We start from the raw sequence: 16,387 nt of genomic DNA, 5'->3' as shown, positions 1-16,387 counted from the left end.
TCATTAGGTTGCCCCTGAAAATGTTGCCCCACAATATTCCTTGTAGATGCCTCGGATGTTGAAGCTTTCTGTCTCAGGTTTGCTATGACAGCTCTTTGACTGTATTGGGTCACCAGGATGAGTGTGCTCAGTTGGAGGCTTTACAATCTGATTTCCAGATGTGGACATTCTTGAAAGACAAGTTTCGTACTTTCAACAGCGTCATACCTTAATGTCACCAGTGGTATGTGACCTATGGAACAGGAAGTTATGTGAAGCATCCTTGTTCTTCTCTGACTTTGAAAATGGAAATGTCATTTTTATTTAAATTCTAAGCTTTGGACCTTAATTAGATAGACTTGACAGGTCAAAATATTTAAGAAGAATGAGACTGACTAAAATTTTAGTCCTCCTTTTATAGCAGAAGGTGGGCTGTTTTACCAAGGTCATCTCCCCACTGTACTAACAGGAAGAGTATAGAAGAAAGATATGTGAGAAAAAAATCACTTGCCTGTAAAACTGGGAGGGGAGTAGTGTGGGAGAAAAAAGTTTCTCCTCTTCCCTTACTGCTGCTCAGGCAGAAAAGAGTGTGGGAGAGGAAATGCTTTCTTTTCCCACACTTAATTCTGCCTGAGCAGGAGTAAAGGAAGACATCCTTCTATTCAAGCAGAAAAGAGTGAGACAGAGGAATTGATTTTCTTTCCCATGCTTAATACTGCCTGAGCAGCAGTAAAGGAAGACATCCTTTTATTCAGGCAGGAAAGAGTGTGAGAGAGGAATTGCTTTTCTTTCCCACACTTAATTCTGCCTGAGCAGTAGTAAAGGAAGGCAACCTTTTATTCAGGAAGAAAAGAGTGTGGGAGAGGAATTGATTTTATTTCCCACACTAATTTCTTCCTGGAAGAAAATGTGGGAGTGCCTGTGTAATAGAAGTATGGGTAGGACATTAAGGTTATATCTCAGTTCCCAGATAACTGGAGACTCAGTGGAATGTCAGCAAATAAAAAATTCAGGGAAATTTGGTTATATCTAATAACTGTAAACATTTTGTTCTTGCTAGATGTTTCTTAAATGTAATGGTTGTGGTTGCATATTATCAGTCCTGCTAAGGGTTTTAAAAATTATCCCAATATGAAAATGATAAGTTTCCCTTAAATTATCAATTGAATGTCAATTGAAAAAATTGTTACAAAGAAACATGTACTGAATTGCCCGTGTACTGAACTACCTATGTACTGAATTGCCCGGGTACTGAACTACCTATGTACTGAATTGCTCATGTACTGAATTGCTGTGTACTGAATTGCCTGTGTACTGAATTGTTCATGTACTAATTTGCCCACGTACTGAATTGTCTGCGTACTGAATTGCCCTGTACTGAATTGTCCTGTACTGAATTGCCCATGTATTCAATTGACATGGAACCAAATTAACAAACAAAATTTAAAAAAAAATTCTGATCCCAAACGAATGTAAAAACCAAATGAATAAATATGCTGAAAACTTTTCTTCTTATCAAGATTTTAGTAATATTGTTAATGAACCAACAGCTAGTATGAGTACAATAAGACAAGGATGGACCCCAAATGAAATTGCAGAAATTTTGCATCTTTTCAAGGATCATGATTTTCAAGGTTGCTATAATCTGTATATTCATAAAAAATTAAAGACAATCTGATTCTACAATTAAGGAACCCAAAATTTATCTATGACAAACTATTATTGTTAAAAAAATCAATAAATGCAGATGGCTCAAGGAATAATAATGAAATTTGTGATATTCCAGAAATGGATCATAGCAATAAACATATCTTAATGGTTATTTTCAAGAAAGAAATTAGTCGATGTTTACCAATTATAAAAAGCTTAGTCAGACAAAAATTACAAAGTACTGACCATGATCAGTGGTTATTAGAAAAGTATGGAATTAATGAAATTATTAATAAAATTACATACGAAAAAAATATTAAAAAACTCTTACTGAGGATGTATATATGTCTTACTAAGAATAGTGTATTTTTGGAATAGATTTTGTTTACTGATTTCCTTCATATTTTGAGCTTTTTTACTGATGACCAATGAAAATAAAAAATGTAATATATATATTAGTTTTTAGTTACAAGTATTTGACATATTAACTTTACTTCCAGGAATAATCAAGAAAATATATGCAGTTATCTATATAATTTTTAATATAAAAATTACATAATGATAGTTTGTATATTTACTATAAATAATACATAAAATATAATACATAGAGTTAAGTGCCTAGTCGTCACCGCAATTGTTGTAACAATGTGTCTTTATTTTTAAAGTTATGATTGTCACACATTTGCCACTTAAAAAGCAAACAGATATTTTCTTTTTCTGACACAATTTCAGAAGCTTCCAGCAATTAGTTTTTGCTCTGCATGTTTCTCAGTGACCAAGTTGTGACAACTAGAGGCATGGCAAGGACTCTTACCCTATAATAGTTAATTTAATGAATATGAAGACCAAATATAAAACTAATTTTTATTTTTTTTTTGAAAATTTTAACTGCACAAATTGATTTTTAATTAGCAAATACAATTTTTGTTGTTATTACCTTTAAATTATAATGTTTTAAATAGTTCATAAGTAATGTTTCTTAATTCAAAAATGGCGATCTACCTTACTTTTAATAGGTTAATAAATATGACTAGCAATTTTGAAATTTAAGGTAAATTAAAACACAGAACTGAAAAAAGAGTCTAGAAAGTTTTTGCCTCAGGTTTCTACTGTGATTAAGTATTGTGAGTAGATTTCTAAACAGAATTAAGGAAATGCGAGAATACAATGTGCTATTATATTAATCTTTGTTTCTCTTTTTGATTCTGGAACTAAACCGCATGCATATTATTTTGCACATTGGCAGTGACAAAGCGGCATTTCTCTATTCTAAATTGAAAAAGTTTTTTAGATTTGTCAAATTTCAATGAAAGTTAGTAGCTTTGGTTATTATCAGAAATAAGGTAGCCAAAAATTAGATTTGGAGAAACTATTGGACCAGTTTGAATCATTTATAACATGGAAATATTAATGAAATTATGATCTTTTTATATTTTCATTTTTATCCTTGTGCTCTTTTTTTTATTTCTTTTTTGTTATTTTATTTTTATACCTTATTCCATGCTACCTTTTTGTGTGCAGAGGTTTTTTGAACATGATCACTTGAATTCACATTTTTGAATAAAGCGTATCTTTATTCAAAATTTTTAGCACATTACTAGAAAACTTTAGAATATTTATAATCAGTGGAAAAAAAAAAAGAATACAGGTGATTTACGGATCTGTCCAGTCAAATGGACCTCAAGATGTGATACTAAGGACAGATTGTGGATGATATTGTTTAGAAAAAATCAAATACAGATAGATATCCAGATAAGTAGTATGACTTTTATAAGTGGCAAAATAATACTTTAAAACTCAGAAAAGGAAAAACAAAAAAATATCCTTTTTATTCTCTTTAAATGAACTCAAATCTCTGCAAACATCTACATCTGCAAATGATGGTTGTTTGCATGGCTAAAAGACTATTAGAAAAAAATGTGGTTAAAGAGTATAAAAAAATATGCATAAAAGACAACAATTATTTTATGAACCCAGGATTGCTCGTATGTAGCAAACCTATCTGAAATCTGCCTAGTGAGACATTATTAAAGAATCCTACAACATTTATAATCAGTGAAACAATAATAGAAAAACATTCCATAGTTAAATATGTAAAAAATTAACTTTTTATCCCCAGTTAGCGCTTTTAGAGTTAGAATAATTTATTTATTTCTTATAAAGTTCTCATAAAATTTTGTAAAAATAGAAATGCTGCTTTTTAGTAGCATTTCTAATTCCGATGGAATTATGAATAAGCTTCTATTATAGAACCTCAAAAAAAATATTTTTTTCGAATAAATTTCAAATACTGCATGTAAGGTTACTGTGGCTATATAAAAGTCTAAATTTCTAATAGCTTTTGTATAACTTTGAAAACTAAACGTAAAAAAGAAAATTTTTAAAATAGTTTGATTTGCTACAAAATAGTAGCTAATCTAAAAATTTTCTAAACAATAATGAGAGCTTAAACATATTTAACAAAGATGAATCACAAAAATAATTTCAAAATTTTGTGTAATACGTCTAATGATGATGATGATGATGATGATGATGATGATGATGATGATCATCATCATCATCATCATCATCATCATCATCATCATCATCATCATCATCATCATCATCATCATGACAAAGAGGAATGTGTGATAGAAACTTGACATAGTATAGAAATACTACATGAATGTATAGAAATCTAGCACAATGTGTATAGAAATGCTACATCAAAAAGTAGAGTTTCTCCAAAGAGGTTTTTCTATTAAATTGCCGTAAGCCGTTTAGAATTGATTTAGTTGAGCCATCTCAAAATATTTTCCACGAACGTTAGATAATAAGGAAAGTATTATGGATAGTGTTACAAATGTATTTCTTTGATAGAATTATATTCAAAATTAGAGTTCTATTCAATTATATATACTATTACTTATTAACAGTTTGAATATATTTATATCTATGTATGTATGTATTTATGTATTTATGTATGTATGTATGTATGTATGTATGTATGTATTTATGTATTTATGTATGTATGTATGTATGTATGTATGTATGTATTTATGTATGTATGTATGTATGTATTTATGCATTTATATATTTATGTGTGTATGTATGAATGTATGTATGTATGTATGTATGTATGTATGTATGTATGTATATATATATATATATATTATATATATATATTTATATATATACATACTATATATATATATATATATATATATATATATATATATACATATATAGATATATATACATATATAGATATATATACATATATAGATATATATACATATATATATATATATATATATATATATATATATATATATATATATATATATATATATATATATATATATATAATACATATATTATATATATATATATATACATATATATATATATATATATAATATATATATATATATATATATATATATATATATATATATATTATATATATATTATATAAAAATGTTGCTTTTAATGTTATATGCCTCAAACTTGAAAACCATATTACTTTTGTCAGACTTAAGACCTGATAAAGTCAGATCTGTTGTCAGACTCGTGTTAGTAGGACAAATTTAATTTTTTACAGTGATAATTGTATAACACTCGCAAAATATGATAAGTAATAAGGTTATAATGAAAGTATAAATCAAAACAAGGTGAAAGTTCTTATTATTATTTAAGCTTTGCAATATTATTTAATGATGCAAACTTTTGATAAATTTTGTTGTAGAAATAAGAAAGCTGAACCTAATTTATGCATATCTGGAATTTTTTATTAACATTAAAATTGCAAATATATAATTTTAATAAATTATAATAAATTTATTTACAAGTATATATTATATCATACCATGTTTAAATAGTCATATTTATAATTTTTTTTCTAAATAATGAAAGCCATAATAATTCAGAAGAAAGCAAACAAGACTTAATTAAAATATAATAATGTAGTTGTGTTATAATACATCAATGTAGTGTTATGATGATACTACATTATTTTACTTGTTTTCTTTTAAAGAGTTATCGAAGTTTAAACAAAATAAGCTACTAAATTAAATCTGGTTCATTGTAAGTCAGTATAAATTAATAATCTAAATACTTATTTATTGTGATTTTATTGTGTTTTCTGTTTACATTTTTTGTTACAACTTCTTAGCTCTGAGAGAAAGTTTTAACCATTAGGAAAAAAAAATCAATATTATTTACTCACAAATTCTTTTAAGGTATTACCTATAAAACTACTTTTGTAGTACCTACCTTTAACAAAAAGCTGATAAAAGGTTTTTGACTATACCAGTTGTCATAAGTATATATATTAAGTATATATATTATTACATATATATATACATTTTTAATTTTTTTTTAGGTTGCAATTAACAAGCCACAAGTATTTGATAATGAAAAAAGTAATAATAAATTATTACTAACACTTAATAAATTAAACTTTTTTTTTAACTTTTTAATCAGTGAAACTTCGAAGTTTCACCAATAATGTAAGAGTGCTCAATGTTCTTAATGAGCAGAGCAACAATAAATTAGTAAAACATTTAATTTTTTTGTCCATCAGGCAGTTTCACCAAATGGTAAAACAGCCTGTTGCACAAAGCATATATATATATATATATATATATATATATATATATATATATATATATATATATATATATATATATATATATATATATATATATATATATATATATATATATATACACATGTGTATATGTATGTGTGTGTATGTATTTATGTAAAAGTACTTGAATAACTTTTCCAATACTGATGATTTTGGTACTGATATCGATTTTAATAGTATTTTTAAAAATTTTAATGACTTTTTTTTGTATATTTTTGTATTGTTGATATTTTCTTTTTTTTTAACATTAAAAAATTTTCTGGTTTTTTGTAGTAGAGCCAAGATCCCTAAAAACTCATATTAAGAAACTTGAAAATCAAACCTCTGATGTTGTTTTCCATGGTATATTTATACTGCCAATTAATTGACTTTAATATATATGTCATCTTTTTTTTGGTGTAATTTTTTTTTCTGTGTGTTTTTTTGTGCAGAAACACCAAGTTTTTCTGAAGTATTACTTAAAAGTCCCCATGAACCAACAACTGATATTGAGCTTAATGAGAAATGATATTGAGCTCGATGAGAAATGATATTGAGCTCAATTAGAAATGATATTAAGCTCAATGAGAAATGATATTGAGCTCAATGAGAAATGATATTGAGCTTAATGAGAAAAATTATTTATTGAAAATCCTCATGAACCAACAACTGATATTGAACTCAATGAGAAATGATAATTTTATGTTTGTTGGCTATTTTTTTTTTTTTTTCTCTCAACTTTTTTATGTTTTTACCTTCTATGCTGGTATTAAATAGTAAATTTTCTTGTGCAGAAATACCCAAAAATACTTTGAAAGGTAGAAATCAAAATCTTAAAAATCAAATATGCTAAACAATTAAATTTATTGGTTAGTTTTTTTTTTATAATTATCCAATTTTCTTTAATTTTAATTGCTTTATATATTAATTATAATAAATATAATAAATTAAATAAATAAAAAAAGTTGTTTTTGCAAAAGTACTTTAAATTATTTTTTTTATTTAGATATAAATTCAATAGTACATTTTTCAAATACTGATTATGTTTGCAACCAATATAAAATATTTAAAATACCATTTAATTCTGATAATGAATTAAATGGTATTTTAAATATTTTATATTGGTTGACTTTTTTTTGTGTAATTATTGTGTAATGTACAGCGGTATGTTCAATTGTTTTTTTATAGACATTTTTCTTAATAATATTTTATTATATATTTATATATAATTAAGTCTTAACATTTATTTATAAATATTTGCTATAGAGAATGAAATTGGGGCTCCAAAAAGATCTGTTATGAGCAGTGATATTGGACATACTGGTATGTTCAGTTGACTATTTATAGACTTTTTTAAAGTCTTAACTTAAAAATATTTGCTAGTAGTAAAATTACTATTTTCAAAAAATTTTATTATCAATATTCTGTTAACAGTTGTTTTAGTGTTGTAGTAAATATATCTGATCATTTTAGGAAAAACCATTCTCAAATATTTAATGATTCTGAGAGATATCAAGTTCTCAAATCTAAAGTGACTTGAATGCATTCATCTCAGTTATCAGAAAAAATTCTGACAAGAAAAAGTCTGTCACCTGAGTCAGAATATTTACCTGAGTCAGAAATAGAATTAGATGAACTTTCCAATTACAGCTTCTCTAAATTCGATCTTAACGAAGAGTTAAATGAAGTAAGCAATGAGAGTGATACTAACTTTCTTGCTGATAGTTCTAAAGAAGAATCTGATAATCAAGTAGAATGCAATGATAATTCCACGCTGCTTGTTTTATCTGAATTTAAAAAATAGCTTTCATGTGTAGATCCTGATGTTAGTTCACTGAATTCATTATTTGATATGAGCTTGTTGTGGGATAAATGGCTGCCTTGGGCAATGACTCCAGGACGCGGTAAAGATTCAGATAGGGGACATTTACCTGGAACAATTCGGTCATATATAGGATTTTTAAATTAAATTCATTGAGTTTATAGTCAGGGAGAAAACTCTTCCTTTGTGTGGAAAATTTAATTTAAACTTTGATGTTAATTCAAGTGTGTTGCAAGCGATAATTTTAGAATTAAGAAACTGGAGTGCTAGTTTCAATGATGAAGTAGATGAGCGTGAATGGGAGATTATAGAGGAGAATTTAAAAACATAATAACTCCTGAAAAAATTACTAAAGTTTGCCATTCTGATACTGCTCAAGAAGCAATAAAACTTTAAGAAAATGTTTTTTCTGAAGAAGATGTTGCAAGAGAATCTTTTGTATTGGTAAGAGACTACCTTGCAAGTGTTTGTTGTTTGAGAAATGCATCACGTGCTGGAAACTGCATTAATCTAACTTTAGGAGAGTTTTTAAATGGGAAAGTTAATCCAAATACCTCTGATGTTGTTACAAATGTTAAGGCACACAAAACAAAGCGAAAATATGGCCCAGCTCAGATAGTGATGAGTTCTCAAATATAAAAACACGCGTTTGTACACTGAGGCATATTCGTTTAGACGCATCAATTTTTTTCTCTTTATCTTAATTTTTTTCTATGTATTGTCAACTGATATGCATGCAAGTTATTATCAAAATAATTGTTGTGTTGTGGGCTAATAAAAATCACAACAAAATTTTTTCTATGTGTCTTTATTAACATGAGAGTATGTTTGATATACAAAAGTACATTTTTTTATTGGAATATATCTATAGACGCAGTCATATTTTTGACATTAAAAGATGGAAATTAGTAATGCGTTTGTCCTCTATTACACTGGATCACCTTAAAAATTCTACCTTTCATTGACTCCACTAGTCGTTGAAGTGTAGTTTGATTCAACTTGGACCATGCTTCAAGGATTTTACACTTTAACTCAGTAACAGTTTTAAATTGGTGTCTGGCTGCTTTAGCGTCATAAACTTTTCTTGATAGCAATTAAAAATTTATCCATTATTTGTGTTGCATTCAATTTATTTTTGGTTGCTTCGAAGCGAATTCGATTAATTTGCCGATTTGTTAATACTTTGTTGCCGTTTGTTGCTTTTTTTACACTGTAATTGTCACTTTTTGCAATGTAGTTTCGTACAACACGGTCATATCTTCCAATTTTTCTTGCTATTTCTCTTATAGAAAGTGCTGGTGAAAATTCTGAGCCACGATATAAATTAATTTGTATTTCTTCAGCATCTGTCAAATACTTTCCTTTAGGCATTTCATAAAATGCAATAAAAATGATACTGGCAGAGCAAAAGATCAAATTACACTAAAATTTATCAATTTATTTGTGTAAAAGTGATTAAAAATCAATAATTACCGTTATTAACCTGATTGCGTCTATAGATATATTCCAATTTAAAAATGTGCTTTTGTATATCAAACATACTCTCATGTTAATAAAGACACATGGAAATAAATTTTTTGTGGTTTTTATTAGCCCACAACACAACAATTATTTTGATAATAACTTGCATGCATATCAGTTGACAATACATAGAAAAAAATTAAGATAAAGAGAAAAAAATTGATGCGTCTAAACAAATATGCCTCAGTGTATATGAATATATATAGAAATAAAGTTGCCAAAAGAAATGGTGAAGATGCTGCAATTACTTCTCAAAGCTTTTTTGTGACATGGTATTTCAAAAAGTTTCAAGGATTTTCTAAGCAACTCAAAAACGAATCAATAATGTCCTATGTCTGCCACCTTAGCAAGAAGAAGTGTTACAACTATGTTTCATAGTAAAGAGGACATAACACTCGAAAAAAAAAGAAAATTTAGCAAAGCATATAAAGCATAAATTAGAAACAGCATCTAAACATTATAACCATGTTAAAAATATGAAGAGCGCTGAAGGACTGACTAATAAAATTGATAATGAAATCTTTCATTCAAATAAAGTTCTACTACCTAGTAAATGCTTCAAGCCAGTGGATGGAAATCAATCAATTGACATTGATGTTAATGCTGATGACTCCTCCGACAAAACATCTAAAAGTTCTAGTGAGTTGGAAGTTGCAGAAATAAAACAACTTTTTCTTAATTATGAATTTAATGGGCTGTATATTCTAACCACTAGAAGATTAATTAATAATAACGAGCTATTAAAACATAAAAGGCCAAAAGCTATTTACGATAAATTATTAGGCTTAAAAAAGAAAAATTTAGATGAAGGTAAACAAGGTAAAGTTACGCCTATGTCTTATGATGATGTTAAATACCTCAACAGGATTTTCAAAAGTATAGTATTTTTTAATCGAGTTGTTTCAGAAAAAATTGTTAAAAGTGTTTTTTCTGAAACACCTCTTGGGATGATATTATTAGAAAAGTATGACATAAATTGTATAATTAACAAAGTACAATATGAAAAAAATATGAAGACGTTTGTTGGTATTTAATTTTTGCTAACATTTTTGTTATTTTCGTTGTCATTATTGACAATCTTAGTAAAACTTTGTTTAAAACATCAAATTTGTTAAATGTAGTATTTTAGAATATATATTGAGTGATGCTCAGCAGATTTGAAAAAGTGTGTTTTATAACAAAAATACTGCAATTATACTTTTTGTAATAAAAAATACCCTTTTTTTTTTCTTATGCACCAACTTTTGCACCCAGGAAGACTGCCTGTTTGATTCCTCACTACACTACTAAGTTAAGGGTTGCTGGAGCACTACTTGAACTCCTCTGGATTTGCCCCTGATAAATTTAAAAAAAAGTTTAGTAAGTAATGGCATTTTTCTCAACATTTTTGTTTTTATCTTGGATGTTTTATTGAACAACCATTGTTATTTTTTATGTACAAAATCATCTTTTGTGTATCAAAAGTAATACATATTTAAACATACATTATTTTTATACCTTTTATATATTGTTTTGTACCTCTGTTTTATTTTAAGCCTGCATTATTTTTAGTCTGTTTCAAAAAATTTTTGTTTATTTATTTAATTTTATATATTTATTTGTTGATGTGTCATGTCAGGTTGACTAGTTTCTTTTATACATTTTTTGTTAAAATAAAAATTTGTATCAGAATATTTTCTTCATAAATCTTGTTCATAAAGTTGTACATGAAATATGCTTTTAAGTTAACCTTTTTATTTCAAGGTAACATATAATGTTCAACTACAGATAGAGAGTTTTTAGCATGGTGTTTTTTTTTTAGAAAAATAATGTTTTCAGAGAATAATAATGCTTAGCTCGAATGATGTCCAATTTCTGGCTGTTTTAAGAGACTCGTGAACTTACCTTGCAATAAAAGATCAAACTTAACAGCAACAACTCGTGTGTTTTGACCCAGAGCCAATCATATTTAGTAATGATTAATTATTAAATATGATTGGCCGAGGAAAAGTTTTTTAGCACTTTTTTATTTATAGAAAATAGATCATATATTTAGATATGTAAATATGTAACTTATGTAAATTTAAAATTATCAATGTAAAAAACAATTTTATATAACATATACAATCTTCTGCGTCTTGTTTTGAAAAAGTTTTACTTTTACTTTAAAGTTTGAAAATTTTAAAATTATTTTAAATAATTTGTTACCGTCTTTATTCTTTATTCTAGTTTTCTTTTTTATTTAAACAAAATTACAAATTTTGAAGGAAATTTAGCTTTTTTAGTTGAAATAGAGTTTAGAAAATAATCAGTTGATTTAAGGTAGTACACTACAAAAATGCCCTTTTAATTAAAAATGTGAATAAAACCAAAAACTTGTATATTTCTGTTGAAAAATTATTTTAAAAAATAGTCGAAATAAAGATTTTTCTTACATCGATTTTTTTTTTTTTTTTACATCTATAATGGTGGAAAAAGCCTTTAAAATTGAATGTGAAAAATATTTTCCTGTCAGACATAGTGACATAATGTGTTTTATTATATAAATTTTCTATTGTTTAAACACGCTTGATTTTTATTCCGATTAACAGATGGATTTTTAGTTTAAGGGAGTATTTTAAATTTAATCAAGAATTATTGAAAATTTGCTTTAAGTACTAAGTGATTTGACGCATAAACTAATTTCTTAATTAAAAAAATTTAACAAGAGTATTTAAAATCCTAACTGTTAACCAAATTTCTGAAGCATACTGAGGATACCCTGAAAATTTCAGGCACAAATCATTAGCCAACATAAAGATATGACATTTAAAAGTTATTAATAAAATTAAATATTGTCAAAAACACATTTCAAGATTTTTTTTTTTCTTTAAAAGGTCCTGTTTATAGCATTTTTTAGCAAAATAATCTAAATCTCAAATAGTGCTGCCTTCAAATGGCCTTAACCTTTAATTAATGACTTGTTTTAAGAACAACTGCCTTGATTAACATTTGCTTTCACCATTATTGAATAATGCTTGACAAACCTCCAAAGAATTTGCTGGTAACATGTTTTAAAATACCATCATTTTATACCATACAATGTCACAAGTTGCTGCCATCAGCCAAGGCAGATCCTGGGGCAAAAATAGTTGCCGGCCTGTCTTTGCTGCTGAGAAAGTACACAATGAAATGGTTTATGAGGCTTTTTTTAACTTGCTCTTTTTTTCTGGGCCCTTAAACAAACTCGGGCGCCATAACAACATACAACTTGACCCCTTCTTTATGGAGATGCCAACATCCTAAGAACATTAATGGTAGCGTAACTCCATACAGACTGTCTTATTTGACACTATGTAGCACAAGTGTTGTTCTTTATGTGTTCTTTAAACTTTGGACCAAAAGTGTGATTATACAGATATTATACGGATTTGTTTGTGGAAGATAAAAATAGAAAAGCATGACCAAACAATTTCTAAATGATTTGCTATCGTTTTAAATATAATTACAAATTTTCAATTAAATCATATATTTAATTGAAAGTTTGTATAAAAAGTATGCATTTTACACCTTTTATGTTTTTTTGTTATTTCGCATATAAAATAATTTTTTTTTTCAATATTGTATTGAATATTTTTTATCTATAACAGTTTTATATTTTTTTATAATTGAAATTGATTGTGTATAAACGACACATGTTGATGTTAAAAATCAGGAAAAATGTGTGTGCCTGCGTGTGTGTGTTTGAAGGTAGCGATTCTATATGAGTGATGAGAATTGGAAACTAACTTATAATACTGTTGAATCGATTTATAGTGAAATAGGCGAAAAATTTCATAAATTAATAAAATATATCTTATTATTCCATAATAGAAAAAAAAAATTACTTAAAAAATAAAACTCTTCCTGCAAAACAATGAATATGCTGATAAACCAAGTAAACAGGATTTTCTTGTATAGAAACATTACTTGCGAGCATGATTTCTATACAGATGATGACTATGCCTAAGTTTAATCAACCCCACATTGCAATAATTACAATGAAACAATAAATATCATTCATTTAATTAACGAAGAACATATTATAATTAAGAAAAGAAAAAATAATTATTCACCAAATTACACAAAATCTTTATATTTGATTATTTTTCTGGAAACATTCCATGTAAAAAGCTTTGGTGTAGAAACACTACATTTTTGTAAAGAATCTATACAAGTGATGATAAAGAGGATATATCACTTAGTCCTATGTTACTTGGCATGTGTGAAATAATTGTTTTTTTCGAAATTTTGATAGAAGCAACATTTAATTTTATATAAAGAATGTTTAATCAACTGGATTTGTCAATAAAGCAGATAATTTGTCATTATTTGTTTCTTTTTTAAAAATTTGTATAAAAATTAAACATTTTTGCAGTGTTTCTATACCATACGTTTATTAGAAATTGCTATAACAATACCCTCATGAGATGAATTGACAAAATAACATTATAGCATTAAAGAAGATAAATAAATACTTTGGAAAAAATATGTTTCACAAAATAAAACATTTGAATGTATTTCGCAAAAGCGTGTAGACTTTTGCAACAAAACATTTTCTAGTCAAAATAGTTACAAATACACAGTAGAAAAAGTACCAAATATTTTTTCTCTTTTTTCAAAAACAGCGGACTTTGTGTTAGTAAAAAAAGTAAATTTCATCGCATTTTATGCGTTATCTTTAAAAAACTCTTACATTCTTAATTTATTTTGATGCTTAGAATGCTACATAAAAAATTTTTACTATTGGTGCAAAAACTATAAAATTATTGTCAACCATTGTGAAATAGGAATCTTCCGTAAAAATGTAGAGTTTCTATACAGAAATTTGTCTAATGATGATGATGATGATGATGATGATGATGATGATGATGATGATGATGATGATGATGATGATGATGATGATGATGATGATGATGATGATGATGATGATGATGATGATGATGATGATGATGATGATGATGATGATGATGATGATGATGATGATGATGATGATAATGATGATGATGATGTAAAATAAAATAATCACTCATCATCAACCAGTTTATTTTATTTTACTTTTGTATTGTTTCTGCTCAAAAATTAAACTCTGCAATTATTGGAATTAATGAAACTCTAAATAAAATGAAACTCTGCATTTATTGAACTCCATACCTTTCAGAAAGCCCTTTACCGCTGCACCACTACTTCAATCATAGCAATGTAGTGTATAGTAGTATGGTAGTAATGTAGCAATTGTATTAATAATAATTAATAATATACCAATTACTACCATATAATAAAATGAAAATAATTAGTAGTAATGATGGTAATAATCATCATTAATAAGCTCATTAAGCTCATTAAGCTCATTAATTTACTACTTTTATATGGACTTTGTAAGAAAAATATACTCAGTATGTTAAGACTCCATTTAGGAATATAGAATCTCTTCCATTATAGTAGCCAGGATCTTTATACTTCATATTAAAATGTTTTTTTTTACAGGAATTTAACTGTGCTATTTTTTTAAAGGTCTGCTTTAAACTGTATCATGTAATACCATAAAATGTATAAACATCATAAGAGCGAATGGAAGAAATTAATTTTGGTGCTGTAAATTCACCATGTTGTTTCAAAGAACCTAGCAATCAATCAGCGGCATTATTTATACATTTATGATTACAGAACCTTTGACTATTATTATAGAATTTTTGCTACAGGCTTATTGCAACAAGTTTTTACAGTATTTACTATAGAGTAAAAACTAACCAAAGACAGAATCTCTATTTTTGATTTTTCGAATAAAGGAAAATATCAAAATAAAAATTACCTGCATTTCCTTAAATAATCACTCCTATTTGTGCAGAAACATATGTCATTGATGGAAACAAAATGAAGATAGCTAAACATATAAAGTATAATTGATAGATAAATGATAGAGTAAAAATAATTAAACAAATAATAACTTATATTAAAATGATAGAGAAAAATTAATTAAACACTACAAATATTAACTTATATTAAAAAGTAAATAGTAAAAAATAATTTATATTAGAAAGTTTAAAAACATAAATTTTTGATTGATTTTTAAATGATTTGAAAAAAAAAAATAATGTAACTGGTACATAAATGGTTTGAAAAAAATAATGTAACTGGTACATAAATGATTTGAAAATAAAAATAATGTAACTGGTACATAAAAAATTTTTCATTTAAGAATTAAAACGTAACAAATAAAATATAATAACACATTCAATGACATTTTTTTAATTCAGTTGGAAAGGCATAAAAGCAGTTATTGTTGCAAGAAGGTTTTAATAGAATTTTCAAAACGTAATTTAGATTAAAATTATAACAGTAAAAAACTAGAATCAAAAAAGAAAAACTACAGGTCTCAAGTTATATTTATTTCATTTTGAGTCCAGAAATTAAAAAATTTAAATTTAAAGGACTATAAAGTCAAATCAGGTAACTTCAAAATCTTGTACTTTTTTGATACATTGTTCTTGGACTACATTTATTCATCTTTTAATGATAACATCAATCATTCTGTATGAAATCAACAAGCTATTGTCACTCCAGATTTTCAAATTTGCTCACATGTTTTTCTCTTTTTTCACATGTAAAAAAAAAGAAAAAAAATGAAACTGAAGAACAGAAGCTCAAGCTTGGCAGCAATACTTTTTTCTTGTCTAAAAGAGAGAGGGGGCCTCATTAGAAGAACCAGCCTAAATATATATGACAACAGTGTTCAATACAAGGATAAATAAGAAATTTATAGAGATAGAGAAGAGACTTAGGAGTAAGAAAATGGCAAGCAAGATAAA

General features: G+C 26.6%; 1 protein-coding gene across 1 annotated transcript in view; it reads right to left on the bottom strand.

Moving 5' to 3' along the window:
• Positions 1–16,387, bottom strand: part of LOC136085870 (polycystin-1-related protein-like) — an 87,056-nt gene that overhangs the window by 65,973 nt on the left and 4,696 nt on the right. Inside the window, exon 3 of the mRNA XM_065807636.1 lies at positions 15,391–15,462. Within this exon, the coding sequence (XP_065663708.1) occupies positions 15,391–15,462 (72 nt within the window). The remainder of the gene's footprint in view (positions 1–15,390; positions 15,463–16,387) is intronic.

This window comes from Hydra vulgaris, chromosome 10 (assembly GCF_038396675.1).
Source record: "Hydra vulgaris chromosome 10, alternate assembly HydraT2T_AEP".
In the NCBI taxonomy this organism is placed as follows: Eukaryota; Metazoa; Cnidaria; class Hydrozoa; order Anthoathecata; family Hydridae; genus Hydra; species Hydra vulgaris.
This window is presented reverse-complemented; position numbering and strand designations above follow the sequence as displayed.